The sequence below is a fragment of the Stegastes partitus genome, unplaced genomic scaffold (assembly GCF_000690725.1).
Source record: "Stegastes partitus isolate 25-593 unplaced genomic scaffold, Stegastes_partitus-1.0.2 Scaffold251, whole genome shotgun sequence".
In the NCBI taxonomy this organism is placed as follows: Eukaryota; Metazoa; Chordata; class Actinopteri; family Pomacentridae; genus Stegastes; species Stegastes partitus.
Window position 1 is genome coordinate 48,494 of NW_007577982.1, and position 20,775 is coordinate 69,268.

At 39.7% G+C, this 20,775-nt stretch overlaps 1 protein-coding gene across 1 annotated transcript; it reads right to left on the reverse strand.

The window, feature by feature from the left end:
• Positions 1-2,766: 2,766 nt before the first annotated feature.
• limd2 (LIM domain containing 2) lies at positions 2,767-20,226 on the reverse strand. Its single transcript, XM_008281924.1, has 4 exons — positions 20,046-20,226; positions 7,004-7,048; positions 6,630-6,766; positions 2,767-5,656 (listed from the first exon to the last, which is right to left on the reverse strand). The coding sequence occupies exons 1-4, from the start codon at positions 20,046-20,048 to the stop codon at positions 5,497-5,499; spliced, it is 345 nt and encodes a 114-aa protein (XP_008280146.1). The 5' UTR covers positions 20,049-20,226; the 3' UTR covers positions 2,767-5,496.
• Positions 20,227-20,775: the final 549 nt, after the last annotated feature.

The following is a 20,775-nucleotide window of genomic DNA, read 5'->3' on the forward strand; positions in this document are numbered from 1 at the left end:
TGGGGCCTTCGAAAGTGTCGGAACAATTGAATTAATTGAAGGCAATAAACTAATTGAAGTCCGAATAATAAACATGCAGCTATTTACTTATTGTATTTTAATGACTATCTTTGGTGAAAGTCTATTGTTAAACCTTGTTAGCATGTGCATATATTGTTTTTTATATGCTGAAGTTACTAAAGGCCTACAGTATATAGCATCTGAGCAATATCACATGAACTTCAAATGAGACAAACTTGTGTCGCCGCTCAGCAACTGCAAATTTCAAACCTAGCACTTCATGCTTACTATGTTAAACAGGCCCCACAGTAGGAACTCAATGCAACCAGTCAGTACATCTTTCATTGCTGAGATTCCTACGTTGCATGAGGACACCACATTTCTTCAGAGACGTTCTGTCAGTCTTCCAGAGGGGTTGTGTTGCTTTTCCCTTTTCTGCTTTGCCTGTATACATTTGCAGAGTCCTTATTTTAACTCTAAATGGTAGGATGTTGAACCTAATATTTATTATAGTATATACAGATATGTTCAATTTCTGTAAGGTTATAATCATTAATTACACAATTAATCCGGTAAATTCACATTACGAATACCACCGTACAGTCTCAACTTCAATAAACTTGTAAGGTTAATTGGTACACTTTGACCTCAACAGCTATTACTTTAAATGTGTTGTATAAATAACAGAGATTCACGATTTTATTGGATTCAAATCATACAACATATTTGTCCAGTTTCTTTTTTCTAAACTCTTGTGTGAGTTTGTGCTGTGGATGGTTATCATGCTGGAATATTCCTCTCCTGTTGAGTTTCTGCAGACCGGGAGTTATCTTATCAGCCAGTATTTTGGTTTATTCACAGACACTCATCCATAAATGTTATCTCACCAACACCTCTGGCAGTCGTGCAGCCCCATATCATCACAATCCTACCTCTATATACTATGTATTCCGTGTGATAGTCATCCATGTTCAAACCAAACATGTTGGACCCCATCTGAGCCAAACAAATTTATCTCATCTGACTGAAGAATGTGCTCCCAAACTTGAATCTTGTAGTTTTGTGCCAAACAGCAAGCAAATGTGCATCTTACAGTTTGAGTTCAGTTATTCATCATGTCATATCTGTACATGTGAAAGGTGTACACAAACCAATGTAATCATTATATTTTATCTTTATTCTACCTTTGTATTTCTTGTCATTTGGTTTACTATGCTTCACTTTTATCTAGCTGCTCTAATGTGTGAATTTCCCCAGTGAGGGATTACCAAAACGTATCTCATTTCTTATCTAATTTTACTTGAAGAGTTTTCTTCCACTATTGTTAAGAATCACTTGACATGAGCTGCTTGTGGGTGTCAGGGTCAAAGCTTACAACAGAAATCCCTGAGGCAGGCTCATCAGGACGTTTCACAATCAATAAATGCTTTTGTAGAATACTACAACTTCATTACAGTTTTTCTCAGTCGCTTTGGTACATTTCTCGACTCATCCTTGACATTTGCAAAACACTAAGTGCATTTCTCAAAACAATTCGTACAAATAGCAAAACACCATTGATTACCTGCAAAAGGCAGTTACTTGCTCAAAATCCTTAGTTCATCTCTCAAAGCTAAATATCTGTATCAATGAACATGTCAGCGTCATCAGAATGACAAGTCCTTGTGTCAATGTGTACGGATAAGACAGTCAAATTATTTACTCATGTTGTCAATATAACAGTGTACTCTGGAGGGATGTTCTGATATAAACTGTGGCTAAAGTTTTGATAGCAATTATTGTAAATTGTGAGTTACACCTTAGTGTATGTGGGAGACTGATTGCAAGAGACTAGACAAGATTCACATTTCCGCTTTTACTGTTTGTACTGTAATTTGTTGACAGATCATGTCATTGTGATACAGAAAGTGTCTTATCCAGCCTCTGCAGGCATCTGCTGTGATGTCATCACACGCTACATTCATGGCAGAAGGGTCGTCTGTGTATGTGGCTGGCAATCATGTACTTTCCATCTCCATGCTGAGGAAAATTCCTCAATGGGGTTAAGGAATGGGGAGTAGGGTGAGAGGAACTCCATCAGCATCCTGTTGTGGGTCGCAAACCATTGCCTGATGATGTTGGAGCGATGGAAACTGACATTGTTCCAAACTATCACATACTTTGGCAAGTCATCTCCAATCTGACCCCTCTCTTGTTCGGGGGATGAGATCTTCTGTAGAGAGTGTCTAAAAACGTGACAAGATGCTCTGCATTGTATGGCCCAAGTGGAATGCAAGTGGAATACTGTAATATTGTATGAAGCACTATAGAAAGTATACTGTATTACAGTAAAGTGCCTATTGTTAGATTACATACCTGTTCTGTTGACGAAAAGTCTGAATAATTGAGGACACGGTTGTTCTCTTAACATTTGGCTACACCCTTCGACCAGCCTCGCCCATTGTAAGTCCATGCTTGAGAACGTGGTCTCCATGTGTGGCTCTTATTTCATCAGGAAAGCGCATATGTCCTCGGCTCTTCCTCTGTTTTGCCTCCCAACTTGTACAAAATCATTTGCATGGATGCACCAAAGCATTTAGAACATGTTCAAAGAAATGAGGAACTGCTTTTTTGATGTGCACAAGTGACACAATGATGTGAAGATTGAACAAGTAGTTTTGAGAATTTCAATTCTGATCTGAAAAATGTACCAAAGCGACTGAGAAAAACTGTAAGTTATAGTAACTTCCTGGAACCTTTAAAAAATAAGCACACAGAGAAAATCAATGCATTAAACCAACACCAGCATTTTATTTTTTCTCCAAAAGCATGTAAAAAACAAAAATAAAAACAAGAATATGCACAAAATGATTGTGTATATTGGCGTAGAAAGGGGGGCGCTTACATTTTAAAATGTTCCAAACCACAACTAAGCAATAGAGAAGAGGGAGAATAGAGGAGAAAGACTGCAAACACAGTCCAAGCGTCATTTTTGCTGTAAGGCCACCTCAATCCACAGGTCAAGTCTGGAATATAGAATACACTTTCAAAGATGCATACATTTAAGATGTCTCGATGACAACAGCATTGAGAAGTAAGTCCACATTAAGTTTAGCACAAAAATGAAATGACTCACAGACTTAACATTAAAACGTTACACTGCAATCATTCACCTGAGCCTCTTGGCACCAGTGTAAAGTGTACCTTGTCTGCTCTATTACACTTAGAAGTTGCAATTCACAGATTTCGCAGTTGTACCTTGGCGAACTGCTGACAGAGAATGACAAAGACAGAATTTCTAGATACAATTCTCTTGATTTTAAAGCATTCCCTGGGATCCAGAGGACCATTTTAAAATGACAAAAAGAAAACGTACACTGTAACACACGGTAGAAGTATCATACATGTGGATAAAAATGGTTAGATAGGAAAAATGGCTGCTGGTCGAGTGAAGTAATCCTATGTTAGGGAGTGGTAAAATAAGCAGGTCTGTTTTTGAAAAGGCATGATCAAGAGATTTCTTTGTAAAGATCTGTGCCCTCAAAGGTCTTGTTGAAAAAGCAATAAGGTCAGCTATTTATTTCTAAGGCTTCTCTTAAAAAAAAAAAGAAGAAAATATCCATCTGTTTAGCTTTCTATTCTGCACAGCGCGCTCAAATTCACAGTAAACCTTCAGTCACAAAAAAGAATTTTGTGTCATTCAAGTGTCAGTGGTATTCAGACTTTTTCTAAAATGAGATAATTAAATGGCTTTAAACTCATTCTTTGTGTAGAATGAAATATAAACATGGAAATCTTGTCTAACTGGATTCGTTTTTTTCTTCGGTGTTGCGATTAAATAAGTTCAAAAGCGGCTGGAGTGCAGCGGCTGCACCGCACACTGAGGCAACGTATTCAAAAACTTTGAATAAAGGCGAAGTGGGGTTCATGGGCAAATTACTTTTCTTCCTCTCACACGAGACACTACTGTCACACTTTCCCCAGCAGGGGGTGCTATGCACTGGGTTTTTGCATGCAGCATGCAGGTGCACATCAGGGGACCAAACACTGTGACAAACTCTCCATCCACCTATTGGAAATTTAATATTAAGGAAAATAGGTCCAGTTGCTAAGCTGCATTTAGCTCATAAGACAGGAGATGAGAACAGGAAGGCATTAATTTGAAAAGGAAACCTGTCCACGCTTAAGGGATGTGAGTGAGGGGAACAAATGACGACGGATGTTCAGGACCTGATGACTGGATTGGATCTGTCTGTCCCCATAAACACTATCCACTTTATATGAACACACTCAAGTACAGCATGGGAAAAGTCCTCACAAGACACCAACAACTGACAAGCGTGAAGTGATGACGTGATTTACTTACGCTCCGTCCATCAACATCCTCATTTGTGACACTGAAATATGTTTATACGAATCAGTTTAACTGTATAAGTGTTTTGCAGTTCCTCTTAAAAATGTCTCATAGGACAGAGGGAGGGATGTTTGCGGACGAGGCCTCAGTTTCCCTGTGATTATCAACATCTTGTCTGGTGATCGTGCGTGGTCGTTGGTGCAAGACGAGAGGTACAGCATGGTGGGGAATGTTCACTAATCACAAACTACAGCTCTATGTACAGACGGTATACAAAACACAATCCGAGAATTCCATCAAAAAGCTCAGAGATCAACTTATGCCATGACATCGATCGAATCCAAACTCTAAAAAGTGACGACTCGCTATGAAACAAATAAAATCATTCACAACACAAGAGATCAATACAGTCGTAAGATAAGGCTATTAAGACCCAGTCATACCAACATGCAAGGATAAGACTCCGAGTGGTCATTAAAATAAGAACAAATATGGGATGAAGTGAGCAACAATAAAAGTAAACACAAAAACTTAAAACGCGAGAGGTGAGCTGTTGCTGATGTGCACGGTTATTTTACAGTACTCTGTACCCTGTTTGCTCCTCAAATATATGAAACCTGACAAACTTCATCTTCATAATACTGAGGACTAATATTTTGATTGGTGTTTTGTTGCAATGAGTGAGTGTAGCTATATCTTGCTTAAATCCTTGGGTGAAAATTGACCTGAGTGTATGCTCTACTGCAAAACATTGATGCTCTGTAACCCCTCTGATATGTTTGCCTGAGCATACAGTTTACATACTCCACAAAGAAAAGGGTGCAAATTATTAAAAAGATTTTCTTTTTAAAAATAAAGAGAGAAAAAAGGGGTGTACACTCCCCATACCAGAGAAGGCTTTTGGTCACAATCAACTACCAATTCCAAGCAGGAAATTGGAAATTAAAGTTATTATCAAATTTTAAGTGGGATGGATCATGACTGTCCAGTCATTTCCAAGCTGTTTGTGCATGTTCTGATGGTATTTGAAAAGCGAGTGAGTGCGTGGGTGATTTAACAGTGCCCCAGCATATGAGGCACGTGTTCATCGTGATGTATTGGAGGTGTTAGGAGGAGGAAAAAGAAGAAGAGGCAGGTCTGTGACGGAACACAGGCAGACATGATTATGGCGTCTTTGTTATATTATCCGTCTCCTTGGAGGCCCAGAGCTCTTTGTGCTGCTTGCGTCCGAATCCCTCGTCGTAGTTGCCTTTGCTCTTGAACAGCTGCTGGAAGTGGGGTTTGCAGTAGAATTCGCCTTGAAGAGCTGCAAAGGAGCCAAGGCTGCCAATGAGGGGAGGAATCAAAGAGTTAGAACAAATCGAGGGAGACTGGAGAAGAAGAAAGTTAAATAATCACCAGGGATGAGTATTGTTCGGATCCTCAAACCAAAACAAATTAAAAACAGGATTAACATTTGCTTTATTTTCTCTCTTTGGTAAATTTTCTCTTTTGTTTTTCACTTTTAAGCAAAAAAAAATAAAAAATGCGTGCAAGACTTTTTCTTTGACAGTATTTTGACTGTGTGGTATTAATAGTTTCCCTTAAGAAAACAGAATACTTCTTCTACTGCTGCCAACATCAACATCCAGCTCGAGAAAGGTTGAAAATAAAGCAAGACAGTTTGTCTGCAGCTCCAGATTCACTAAATCCACCCTGCTTTCAGAACAACAGCTCAGATGATGCTAGCCAACTAAATAATTTGCTGGCTAATGGTTGTTTTATTCATCAGCCTATGTTTGTATAATTTAGTTAACTCTGTGTGAGGGCTTTAGACTGGAAGTATCATGAACATACCAACCAGAGACAGACTATAAGTTAGAGAGTTGTAACTTGTGCACTTCTCTGCTTGAACATGTTGAACTTTCACTGGATGTTCCGACAGACTGATAGTGTTTCTGCTTTTACGTACAAAAAACTTGTTGCACTTGGAGCAATACGCCGTGTCAGCATTGACTCTAGTGAAGTGTAGCCACACTTTTTATTGTTTACTTCTCTCTGGCATTGACAGCAAGAGCAGAATGTCTGCATGAGAACTGTCCTCTGGACTGGATAGAATAAAAAAGCATTATGGACGAAATAGAAACTGAGACAAAATGTGCATGATAAGACTTGTGCAGCATTAACAAATGCAAAATCTATGGTCTTAATTTCTGATCCTCAAGGCTTTCATAATTTAGCCCCACGATCTGTTTATTACTGGATTTTGGTACCTGTCCCTAATAATCACACACAAAAAAAAACTCTATATAGTCACCTGAGTTTGGCATTGCAGTGCTTGCAGCAGAAACATGTTGAATGGAAGACCAGATTGTTGGCAACCAATCTCTCCATCGGGTAGACCGTCTTCTCACATGATGTACACACTTCCTTTTGAGTCTTAAAGCTGAAAGACTGAGCACATAAATATACTGATTTACTACCAGACACACACACGCATACTGGCGGCAGGAAAATGCACTGAGCTCTAGAGAGATGAAAGCTAGTCCCTACAAAAGACACAAAATGCAGGAAAGACCTCCTTTGCTCTCTTTGGAGATCAAAGGCTGACAAAAGTGAAGTGGGGCACGATGATGAACACAGGACCATGAGTGAGGGATGAGGAAGAAAAAACAGACGATGTATATTTACCTTAGATCGCTGGACTGGTTTTTCCTCAGTGGTGTTTCTGGAGTCCTGGAAGGGCAAAGAAAAATAAACAAAATGTTTTTAAATATGTTTTCTTCAAATATAGGATGAAACCTAGAGGAGATTTCTGTTCTGTCAGATTTAAAGCAGCGGAGGAACTTCACAGTAATGGATATTTTGCACTGTCCTCTTATTACCTTTACCAGCGTGCTAGTATTGCCAATCTGATCTCTTTCTCTCCCCCTCTTTCTTTTCGCTCCATCTGTCTCTTTGCACCCCAGGGAGAGGATCAGGTGCCTTCTGTCTGGTCATGTGAGCCGAGCTGTGGGTCGCTCTGCATGGAAGCTGCCCTCGACATAGCAGAACAGCTCAGAACCAGCCTTCCAGTTAAGAAATTTCACCGGGCAACATCGTTTCTCAGTGAAATAACATAACTGACACCACAGCTTCCCGTCTTTATCCTCTAAATTACTCCATGTCTTTGCAGCTTGTAATCCATGCATATAATGAAGCATTTGTTTTCACTCAACCCTGCAATCATGCACAGGTTTACTCTTTCATTTTCCAGCTGCCACAGGTCAGCACAATTCCTTGCACACTGTAGGTGTTGATGTTTTTGTCTTGTAATAGCAGCTTGGTACACAGTGACAGAAGCAATTGAAAGACTTCGAAGACATGAAGAAGGTTAAGAAGAAAGAGAAAACCTTGCTGGAGGAAGAGACATAGTAGTAATGACTAGATCTGCCCTCTGGACATTTGTCGCGGGTCTCCAGCAGCAACAAGCATGATCACATCTTCAAGCAGGACTAACAGGTCGTTCAAGAGTATAATAAAGAGAGAGAGAAACATTCAGACATTCAGACAGCATACTTGGGAGCTGCCACAGAGAAACTTTGGTGCAGGGAAGAAGGGTAGCCTCTGGTGAGGTAGGGGAAAGTCCACTGCAGACTTTGCTAAAACCCCGTTATGTAAGGAAGTTTGGCTGGAGCTGGTGGAGGGGGGGTTCAGGGGCTGCTACTAGAGTTGCAAAGAGAAGGAGATCAGTACAGCCTGATCTCATTTTTCTGCAGGTTCACCACTCTCACACAAAATCGCCCTGATGTAAATGACAGCATGAATTCTGGTTATGTACTTTCCTTGTAAAAATGTCCAATGAGTGGTTGAAGTGGCTGAAAACAAGCCTCATGTACCGAGGAATGGGCGATGTGGATAAAAGCTTCTCAGAGTGCATGTCTTTTTATATCAAGACATCAGTATGAATTATAAATGTATTATTTATACACTGAGCTTGCAGCTGATGTGCAGTGTGGATGGAAAACAAATGCCCGACCAGTCGACACAGGGTTTGTAGCCACATCAATATCAAGGCTCCTCAGGAAGATTAGAGTGTGAGGAAAGGCCAAAGAGCTCTCTAGAGCTGCTGAGGAGGGTAGTCAGAGGCTCTGGGTGGAGGAAAAGGACTCCATCCAGGCTCCCAAGAGAGAAAATGGCATCTAGGGGGTGAGCATGTAACACCGGGATTCACAGGGGAAAGAGGGTGCCCACTTTATAACCCTGAATACGCCACCACTCGCTTGGTCATCCTGCAGAGTTGGACTGCATGTCTCAGAAATGTAATCAAGACATAGTAAGAGTGAGTTCTGCATAACCTAAGAGGAACCTTAAGTGTAAGGCAACTTGCCTAAAATGGGCGCTACAGTACAAGCCGTGCCAAGAGATAAGTCCAAGTAAGTAACCTTCACATTTAGCAGACTCCAGCTCATGTAGAAGCAACACGCTCTTAGCTATCACGCAGAGTCTTGGCACTATGTTGCAGGAAAGCAAATAAGGGATATTTAACAGCTAGTTCTACATGACTAATCTATGTCTTTGTAAATCTTCAGAAAAATCATTGAGAAACTGATAATATATAAAATAAATGGGCTGGAAAGTTTGTTTTGACATGAACAGCAAATAAAATATGTTTCAAATCTACATGATTCTTCCCAGGGGTGCAAAATTTGTGCTATTAAAGATTTGGTAATGTCACAGGTTGTAGATTGCCACCAGGTGGTGTAAGTATTGTCAAGGCTTTATCTGACAGTGTTTCAAAACGCACCGTAATAAAGACCAATTATGGTCAAAATACAGTTGTTCACATGATTCCACTTGTGCTGATTTTCTCTTCTAAACACGTCATGAGCAAAACAGACTAACTTTCGGTGTGCATTAACCACACAACTCATGCTGACACAGACGTCCTGCTCGTTCATGTGCAACACTGCTCTCAGCCTAACATAACCAGAGATATTTAAGTCGACGAAAACAACAGGACAGCTGATAAATTTACATTGTTTGACGGTGTACAGATTGTCATATCACCCTTGCTGATCGGTACATCAATTTAGAGGTTATCTCTGTGGGCCTCTTAGTCATCTAACCAGCATGAACACTGACAGTGATTTGCATACTATTTTTGACCTGGCTGCCCTAATGCACCACTCAATAACTGAACAGCATGAACAGCAAGGGTGTTGTCTGCACTTATAGAAACCGGATGACATGCTTTTGCAATGATTGGTTCATTAACAGTGAGGCCATGGCGCTTCCTGTAGATGCAATCACAACAATCCCAACAGTCAGCCGGCTCCTCTTCATCCCTGATTCCTTTTTGAGCTCAGTCAAAACGTTGCTACTCGCTCACAGGCGGCTCACGCTTCTCTGGTTATCTAGCAGCCTGCATGCTACACCACTTCCTGCTGCTGCTACGCCAACATGACTCTGATCTTCTCAATATTTTCCAATAAACTGAAGCTTGAATGTCCAACACAGCACATGTGTAGAGAATATTTAGGAGGAGGCTGTAAATGTATGAAAACCAGGTCATTAAGTGCTGCAGCTGTGCATAAGAAATCATGATGTAGCCAAAAAAGGAAACCTGACTAGACTGAAGGCTGACACTTGCCAATGCTTTTTAGTTATGTTTTTTTAAAAATAAAAAACAACGCAGCAAGATAAGGTACCATGTTAGGGGCAGGCATGCATATCAAAAACACATGCACAGACATCCTGGAAGACTTCAGATTAGCTTGTGCCATCAAGTCTTCTTTTACCTTATATGTACATAAGGCTCCGTTGCCACCAAAGTGCTTGAATGTGGCAGGAAGCTGTTATGACACATGTGGCTTCCTCTGTCTTGCAGAGTCCCAGCAGGGACAACAGTAACAAACTAAGTTTCATCCCAGTAATTAAATGTGAAGAACTGCTTGTTCTGTATGAATGAATCAACTTTAAAGCGAATTAAAAAATGACTTAAAAAAAAATAAAATGCTGTCAAGAAGCAATTCGGTTCTGTTCCCAGCTGGACTTTTTACTGCTCACTTTCCCACATTTCCAGGCTCTTTTCACTGCACTATCTAAATAAAGACAAATGCCAAGAAAAATGAACACAAGACCCCTCCAGACTAATAAAAGAGACGATAAATCGAATGTAAGGAAGTGAAATGAAAGGCCACGATGAACACAGAAAGAGGTGTTCAATACAAACATAAAGAAGGTTTGTGGCGTGATTAATTAGCTCTGCTATGCCCAACTCTGCTTTAACTGTGGAGCAATTTGACATACCAGCGTGTGAGAAGCCAGAGCCAGCTGGAGTGTGGTTATCTTACCAAACAAAGAGCACTTTCACTCCAGTGTTCAAGTCTTCTTGCAACAGAGTTTCAACTCTTGGCTCACGGCATCAACTCCCCACACTGAGCCCTCACTTCGGTTTTAATCTCACCTGCACATGTCGGCCTGTGTGTTCATGTTGCAACCACCCAGGAGCTTTTAGGATAATTGCTCTGGCTTCCCCTTTTCTCTTCGAATTATTATTTAAAAGGGTAGTTTTGGGAAGTAATTAAGTTAGATTAGAAGATAGATACCCCTCTCATGTACGGAGAGTAAATGAGAAATTACAGCCAGCTGATTTAGCTTACAGACTGGACACAGAGAAAAAAACAGTCTGGCAAATAATCTCTGTTGCAACATAACTTGTGTTTTTCACACTTTGGATTTGGTATGGATTAACCAAACAAGACACAACTTGTTAAATAGTTCTGGAGTTGTTGACAGGCTATGTTTTGTACCTTTTGGCAGAGCAATGTTAACTGTTTCCTATGTTCCAGTTTTTATGCTAAGCTATACTCATTGGCTGCTTCCGATAGCTACATATTCACTCGCAGTCAAACGATTATCAGAACTGATCTTCAGTCTTTTTCTGATTATTGGCGTTGTTTTAAACAACTGCTGACAAAATAATGAATTTTAAAATTGCGCTACTTTGGCTCTAACGTAGCCGCCTCTCTCCATTGGCCGAGCAATGTCCCACCCACAGCACCATTTGATTGGTTAACAGACGATCAACACTAAAGGATAATGTCGAAAGTTCTCATTTGATAAATCTTATGTCAAACACAAATAAACAATGGTATTTCGGAGACACATTGGAGTTTGTGTTATTCTGAATTTTGACACAAAGATGGTGATGTTTACTGCAAATATACTGCTTCCTTATAATGGTAATTGGTCTTTCCATTAATGAATGACTCACCAACTTTTTAAAAACTTTTTTAAAGAAAGAATAAAGTTTGCTAATTGAAGAAAAGAAAAGAAAAGAATCAACAGATGAATTGACAAGGAAAATAATTGCTAGTTTGCAGCCCTACTTATCTGTGCTTTTGAGAACCAGTTTGCATTTGAGCCTTTGTGAAAAAAGTTCTTTAAAAATACCTTCACACCATTATGGTCACAAAATCCTACTGCTCTATTCCCCAGAGGACATGGACTATACATGTGACAGGGGAGGTAAATGGCAATGAAGTCTGTGATTACTCTTTCAAAACCCGGGAGGTGTAATAGGGAGAGAATTTAAAGACGCGCTTCAGAAAGTACACTAACTCAAAATAAAGTACATAAGTTCTTCACTGTTGTGGTACTCAAAGAGGCGCCAAAACTACAAACCAGGCCCCTCTTGTCTGTATCTTGGTGTTTACGAGAACTGTCTGCTGATGTAACTCACAGCCATTTAACCAGCTACAACAACTCTAAAGAATACTGCCAGAGTGAAAGGTCAGCAGGTTCCTACAGTTCAAACAGGAGGACGTTTCTTTGCATTTTTTCTCTTGAACACTTAACACAAGACTAACCCCACTGCTTCACACTTTATCATCACTGAATGCACTCTGTGTTGCACGACTCGCTGTAACAGACCCCTACAAGGGAAGGCAGGCGCAATGCTAACAAACTTCTTATGTCATTTCTCCAAAATAAGGCTCTCAGTCTTTCTCTCGTTCCTTATTTTTAGAAACATGATCACAGTTAAATCGTCTGGGACAGCAGAGTGGGAAAAATGTGAAGGACCCCATCCTTCAAACACACCAAACAGTGTTAATAAACCCATTTATCAGCTGTCAAGCAAGTTTGGCTTTAAACTAATCATAACAAACATTCTGCAAGCCAGTACTTAAATAAGTAATCAAAATCAAACAGAGCCTGGAGTGTAATATTTTTTCAGATAGCATCTTGTTATAGGTAACATGTTTTTGGACCTGCAATCCATGGAACTGATCCAGCAGCAAAAACAGCTGCTGCAGGGAAGATATACAGCCTTCCTTTGACAGTAATTCCATATCAGTAATTTTGAACATGCAGAGACCAAGCAAGTTATGTGGAAGAGATTCCTGGGAAAGAGAACAACACTCAACACAGGAATGGGGTTTTAAAAAAAAAACAAAAAACAACCCTCCTGTGATGGACAAATAGCCGATCATGAGGTTTTGACACTTGACTGGCTGTGGAGCTGACAGAAGAATGAAATAGTCTCATTTGAAAGAGCGCAGATGGAGATGCACCACAGCAGTCTGCAGAGTCATCACATCTGTTAGCGTGTTGAGGGGTTTGGTCAGCTTCTCTTCCCCTTTTGAACTTCCTGTATGTAACAAGAAAGTGACAGGGCATTTTTTGACAAGGATGTCCATCGCATGTCTGCATGTCTCTTTGGAAATACGCTTGGTTTTTTGGGGTTTTTTTTTAACTTCCTTCAACATTTAGACAATGCTTAATGAAGCAATTTAAGGCTGACAAATAAGGACAGCAACTAACAAAACTATGTCCATTATTGTTCAAAGTGTCAAGTTGACTACTAGAAGAAATGACTGAAAACATAAAATAATGATTACTATCAGATAGTGTTGTAGTACTCAGTCTTGGTCTTGAATAGGGGTTGAACACATGGCTTTTTAGGGCCGATACAAATTATCTGTAATGAAGGAGACCAAAAACTGATAAACATCTGCAGTTCATAAGTTTTAAAAAGGATTTTTAGACAAATATGTCAGCATTTTTAATATGAAAAACATAACAATACTGATATAAAATGCTGAATGTTGGATCCAATAATTGGCCAGGGCGATAATCAGTCTTGAGACAAAGATCCTCGGACCACGTTTTGAAGGTCTTGGTCTAATCTTGGCATTGGGATGAGTCTCTGACAAAGATTTTCATTTTAAAACCATTCAAGGATTATTACTTCACCGCCTGCGCATTGTCTGATTTATTGGTCAGTACTGTGATTGGATGCAAAACTTACAAAACGCAATATATAACTTGACGCTTTTGCAATTAAGTTGTTTTTTAAACTATTATTATTGGTCATCATCCCACTCTGCCGTCCTTCGCATTAACTCCAAGTAAGGACATGCATAGGATGCGAGCACAAGCTGTGGTTGTCTGGCAAAAGATGTCAGTTAAATCTTGTGTAATATATTTTGTTGCCTAAGCCACAAAGAGCTTGTCTGCAAAACTGCATGCAAAAGGAAACACAAAGCAGTATGTAAGATCTGTAAAGCTTACCAAGTTGCCAAACTTTTCTCGGCTCTTAGAGAGTAAAAATAGGAGACCTAAGTGTAAGAGTCTCTTGCAAAGCTAGCTTTTCACTCCTCATCCAAAGAGACTTAGCGAATATTACTTGTACATAACTCTATTTATTTATATACTCCATGTTTCAGGGCAGGGCTGCAAATTGACACGGTGGTTAGCACTGTTGCCTTGCAGCAAGAAGGTCGCCAGTTCGCGTCTTGGTGAGAACACCCGGGATCTTTCTGCGTGGAGTTTGCATGTTCTCCCCGTGCAGCGTGGGTTCTCGCCAGGTTCTCTGGCTTCCTCTCACAGTCCAAAAACATGTTGAGGTTAATTGGTGATTCCAAATTGCCCGTGGGCGTGTAAGGGTGCTTGGTTGTCTGTCTCTAAGTGTAGCCCTGTGATAGACTGGTTACCTGTCCAGGGTGTCCCCGCCTTCACCTTAAGTCAGCTGGGATAGGCTCCAGTCCCCCATGACCCTAGTGAGGATTAAGAGGTGTATAGATAATGGATGGATGTTTCAGGGCACAAGTGCAACGCTATGGTTTGCATGTTCCACATTTAATTTTTATCTGTGTCATGCAAAGTGGGGCTTGCACTGATCTGGTCCAGGTATTGGTCTGAGCTCAATCCCTCTTTCGATACACTCTGGTTTTGGTCGAAAACACTACTGTCAGGTATAATTTTCAAAAGAACAAGATGATATCTCTCAATGTCTGGCTTTGTCTAATTAACAGCTCAAAACCCTCAAGTTACACAGTTTTTCTCTGCTGTTCTGTTAATTTGTAGGAGAATGAAGCTTTTTTTTTTTTTTTTTACAACATACATTTGAACATTTTTTCATGTTCTGTTTCCAAGAAGCAGACTGCTCTTTCTGATATCGAAAGTGACACTGGCTATTCCCTTGTAATTAGATGTCAGCAACTTCTGCTCTCGGAACTTTAAAGCTGTCTGTTTACCTTTGCAGAAACAGCCCTCACTGTTTCCCTCTGTTCCTCTTTTGAAGAGGTTCAATGAAGAAGACAAAATTCAAACCACTTAGACCCTCTGATCATTTTCAGAGATTAATTTAATACGAGGCTAACACAAAATCCTGCTCTATTTTAAATTAATAAAACGAGATACTAATAATAAAGTCAGAAGGCCAAGTTCAATGTCTGCTCTTCAACGAAATGTAATACAGCTCTCCTGTCGGTCCAGTGACCCAAAACCAAATGGTTTTCAAGTCGGTGATTTAGATGGAAACTGATGGTAGGTGCAGGTACGCTGCCGAAGCTGCTCTGTTTATGTTTTCTTCTCAAAATTGAAAAGAACAAAATCTGTGACGCCCTGCAAAAGAATGCGCTGAAGACCTGGATCTTGTGTTGACTTGACATAGCGAGAGGCCGCTGCCTTCTGCAAGGTGGTGAGGAAACAGCAGCGAGTGCTGCACCTGATCAGATGTTATCACGGCTTGGAGAAGAGGGAGCATTTCATAATCAAATTATCCTCCAGGACTGGAATTCAGGAAAGCAAGCCTCATCCCGTTTTGAAAGAAAAATCTCACATGCAAATATCTGCTTTGCAATCACAGCCAAGTTTCCATCACAAAGTTAGCTGCAGTCCAGGACAATGAAGGCCAAGGAACAGGGGAATTACTGATTTAGATTTTTTTGCCCAATAAGCGGTATTTAGTTCAAATTTAATGTAATCATTGAAGTAACAGTGAGCAGATTGCTCACAGAGTACTCAGACTTAAAATGTGGCATCTGCTGCACAGTGATGATACTGTGGGAACCTCTGTGCAGTATTGCTAAACTATGTTCCCTGAGGTCTTTAGTCATGAGGAGAGCTAACTGTGAATGGATGCTGTTTAGATGAAAATTAGATTTAAGAATGGAGAGGAAGATATAATCATATTATAGTAGAGTTTTTAATCTTCCTCTGCAGCAATAAAATGACAATTGTTGGCTTTTGTCATCCTTCCAAGACTAGTTTGCTGGTGTATTATTAGTACAGACAAGCCGGTTTTACCAACCTCACAAATCTGTCTGAGGTCTGATTTACAAGGGACTGCAGTGAACCTTGTCAGGAAAATGAAATAATTGGAACAAATCAAAGTGAAAGGAATGTCTTAAGTCCTTGGCCTGCGATGTGAGACCAGAATACTTCCACACAGGTTTACAATAGAAAGTCGAAAGTGAGATTTGTGTTCCCCAGAGTGGAAGAAAAGTCATGCCTTCCTTTAAAAATGGGGTGCATGCATGTGTGTGCCAAACTGGCAGAGATTTGTCCAATGAGGGGAGAATAATGGCCTCGACTTCGCACAACTGATTTGGCTTGCAAAAAAAGTGACACGCAACAACACCACACTTCACTTCAATCTCTTTAAAGCAATAAATCGCAGCGTGAAACATCTACACCTTTCCAGGGCTGAAAAAAGGCTCCATTGTCCAAACAACCACCCTCATTGTATTTCCTATGTTCAAAGCTAAACCTAACTGAGTTATAATAAATGGTCAGGGAAAGGAAGTGACAGGTATGCAGCTAGTTAGGACTATTACTCTGACCACTTTTGCCTGCAGCTCTGTGACATGGACTTGCTGGTGACCCATTTAATTTTGTTCTGCACATCTGACAGCAGCCAAATACCCCCTCATCCAACATATGGCACTTTTGACATGCCTAACAAATCAGGTTTTGGTGCTGTTAATGTTAATTGTTTGACAGACGAGCATATGGTCAAACAAAATAAATATTAGTGGTGCTCACTGCAGCTTTGCACAGTGCACATTGTCTAAAGCTGCATTATTTAGCCATTTTCTGGGCAAACAAGCCAGTCAAATTGCAACAACAGACTCCCAAATACACCAGAACACTGACGTAAATCAGCCAACAGAGGAGGGTGTCAATCTGTGCTGTCAACTCTGACTGAAATTACTGTCAGACAGTCGACTGATGATGGCAGGAAATGAAAACGACCATATACTTACTTAAGCCTTGTCGCCATATGCCAGGGCTATAATTACAGAGTCCCAAAGCTGTGGTGCCTTGGACGGATAAAAAGTGGTTTTAGCAGACCACATAGCGGGTTGAAAACTGCTTGACAACACAAACACAGGCAATAAATTCGAATAAAGCTGAAAATCCAGTCACTCATCCATTTGGTAGGTGCGTTTATATGCTGTAGTGGACACTTAAGGGACCATTAGTTTTGAGTTTCAGAGAGCATGTTTGAATCCGCTGCACTGTAATTACTGGTTGTGATCCGTTTTTTGGATTGTGCGTGAAACACACAAACATCTTATCCTAAATTCAAATCTGGATAGCCCTTGTCCTACTCCAAAAAATTAAAAAATTAAAAATGGATATACTGGAAAGATACCTTCCCAATACGGTAAGTCAGTGTTTTATCAAGGTTTCTAATGGTTGAATGTTTAATTGAAATCTTATCAGAATGCAAAGCAATATGCAAAGTGCTACATCCAAATTGTTGAAACTGATTTTTTTTTTGTGAAAGGTGAAATGTATCATAGCATACCATTATAAATGAGCATTGTGGTGCTACAGAGATTAAACTATTATAAATGACATATTGTGGTGCTACCACAGTGAAAAAAATGCACCGTTTTAACTTTCTTTCAGTGAAAAAGAAATGCAAAAATCCCCATTCCTACTTTAAATCATGACGCATATCTGTAAAAAACAACAACAATAATAACAACGAAACATTGTTCAGCCCTAGTTGGTAATTATTCCCTATGAGTACAGAAAACAATGGCTGGGATGTTGGTGATCGCAAACCTATACGCTTTTATGATCATGTACTCAAAAATTTAAATGATCAGGTCTCTGATATTTTCAATATTTACTACCACAGGAACTTGCAGGCTGTATAGGTTAGTATAGCCTAAACCTTTGTGCATGTTCCAACCACAAGGACTGCTGCTTCAGAGATATTTTCAGAGGAGAATGAAGTATGTTTCTGCCCTTTATGTCCTCGTCGAGCAGCAGTTTTCTGCTCTTAAACATCATCATCTTCAAAGCAAATAGGCTAACGTAAAAAGTCCTCCATTATTCTGTTTCCTACATGCTCGTAGGACAAGAGTTAAATCCAGTGAGTACTGTTGTCTGTTGTTTTAGCAAATTTGCATTTGACGGTTCAGTCAAGTACAAGAGCTGCAATGATTAATCAATCACTTACCAACGCTCTGATTCCAGATTCCTAACTGTGCATGTTTTCTTGTCATTTCTCTGATAGCAAACTGAAAATCTTTGAGTTGAGGACAAAATAAGACATCTGAGGATGTTATCTTGGGCTTTAGGTAACATTGATAAACATATTCTTTAAAATTTCTGACATTTTATCAACCAAACAGCTAATCCATTAATCAACAAAAGAAGCTGCAGATTAATCAACAATGAAAATAATTGTTAGCTGCAGCTCTAGTTTCAACATTTTCAGTTTTTTTAAATTATTTTTTTATAGAGTAGACAGTCAATAAAGCTGATGACAAAAACAGCTACATTGAATAGGACAAAACAAGACATTTGCAGAAGGAAAGTATTACTGTTTGTTCTTTGTTTTACTTTTTCGTAATGACAAGCTGATTAATCACGAAAATACACAACCAAATAAATACTAATGAAAACAGATATTTGCTACAACCTTAATTAAAACCTCAAAGTTTCTGTTAAGAAGTCCGGTTAAAGCATCCCGTTGGTAATAGTCTGAACAGCACTTGGTAGCTTCACAGTAAACATGTGAAAACATGTGAAACACTCACACATTGACATTGCAATGTGCACATGCATGTCAAAGTGCAATGTGAAAAAAGGCAAATGAACTCAAACACATGCTCAGACATTTTTTGCTGCTCGATGCTCACACGGCTTTCATTTTCTATGCCTAATCTACAAGCAAAGATTGTCTGATGGAACAGCATTTACTCCAATTGAACATGTTTTTTCCTTTAACTTTATTTAAACGACACAACGTTGACATGTAGGCTCCACTTGTGCATGGCAAAATGAGTCATGAACAGAAAAGAAGCGCGAAATAGAAAGATTTGGTTGCAATAAGAAACGCAGAATCAGCTGTATGGAAATATTTCGGCTACAGCGTGGATGATGTTGATCAAAAACAGGTATTCTGTCAGCAGTGTTGCACACCACACAAGGCAACAAGACCAATTTGTTTAACCATTTAAATCAGCACAACAAAGCTCTGTATGATGAGTTTAAAGCCAAATCTGAATCCTGAAGCAAACAACTATTTTGGAGGCCTTTGTCTGTGTTACACCATATGAGAAAGGTTCCAAACAGTTTTTCATCCTTGTCTTTTTTTTTTTTTTTTTTTAAATTGATGCAGATTTACTCCCCTACAAAATCCCCTTATACCTGACACTAAATAGCTAAACAGAACATTGTATGTTTTTCAGCATTTGACAGGCCAAACAACTAATCGAATAATCGACACTAAAAATAAAGTGAAGCCCTAGTAAGAACAGACTCAATGGGAATACTATGTCTATTGTTATCTGCATAATTTTCTTTGTTTACTTCCTTTTGTGTAGGGGTATGATTTACTACAGATCTTTATGTAACACTGGGCCGATAGGAGTATACAGGCCAGTTATTACACCTATGTGCTACTAATCACAACCTGCTATAGCTAGTAAGTGCTGCTCAAACAAAACAAAAACACGAACACACAATACACAATATTAAACCATAAATCAATTAACAATTCAGCACACAAAAATGAGGAAAATTGCACGAGTTATGAAAAGGAATAGTGGAATGAGCAGGGATGCTATGTGATATTGCACTATTCAGTAGATTTAAATCATATTTTTAGTTGATATTAATTAGCCATTAAGCTAGCTAACGAACAGACGTTACATCAAGGGGCGCATTTTAGGGGAAAACGGCGGCGGGTATTTAAATTTTCAATTTTTTTCTATTTTTTCCAGGATTCAAAGCAAAATTCACGAAATTCCCCCAGTGGGTAACATAAGTAAGCAGCCCCAGGATAAATAAACCTTCAGGAGTGGACGGACATCATCTCCTCACCTCCTCTCACTGAAAAGAAGAAGAAGGAGCAGCAGCGGGGAGAGCGGCGGAGCGGCGGAGGGAGGGAGGCTGCAGACACACACACGGTGCAAACGGCCGAGAAAAAGGCACTCACCATCTGCGCTGGTGGTCTGCTAACACACGGTCTGTTCCCCTCGGCAGCTGGAGGCAGGTATTCGCGCTCTCATTCACTTCTCCGGGAGGCTTTGTTGCGGACACTGGCGCCGGTGCCGGTGAGTTTCTACGCTCCGCTTCGCTGCTCGTCTCGGTTTTCAACAGAACGGTTCTTTTTTTTTTTTCTTCTTCTTTCGGCAGGATGTCGCACGCGATTGGTTCTCATCTGCTCCCGGTGCGTTCAGGGGTCATCGGACAAACAGCTACTACGACTGGAACAAGAGGCTTCTATGGGTACGTAAATGTTACATCACTAGCTGTATTTTAAATAGGTTTAAAAGTGACAGTGATCGTGGCTGTACATTTTGTTCTTTGTTGGCAGACGCCGTTCTTTTGTAGCTGCTTTTGTGTACGTGAATTTCGGTCTGTCTGCTATTTGTTATTTTAATGATGATTGTGGTAGCTGTCTTTGAACATGTCATGTATGATTGCGATGCTTTGATGCTTCAGTAACGCTGCTGTATTATCAGTTTGGCTCAAACGTAATACCATAATTGGCGGTTTCTAATAATAACAAACCCCATCCTAATAATATGGTATTACTATAATAATAATAATAATAATAATAATAATGATAATAATATTAATAATAATAATAATAATAATAATATCTATAACACGTTTAAAACTGGAGTTAAAACTGCCTTACAAAAAAAATGATTTTATTAAAA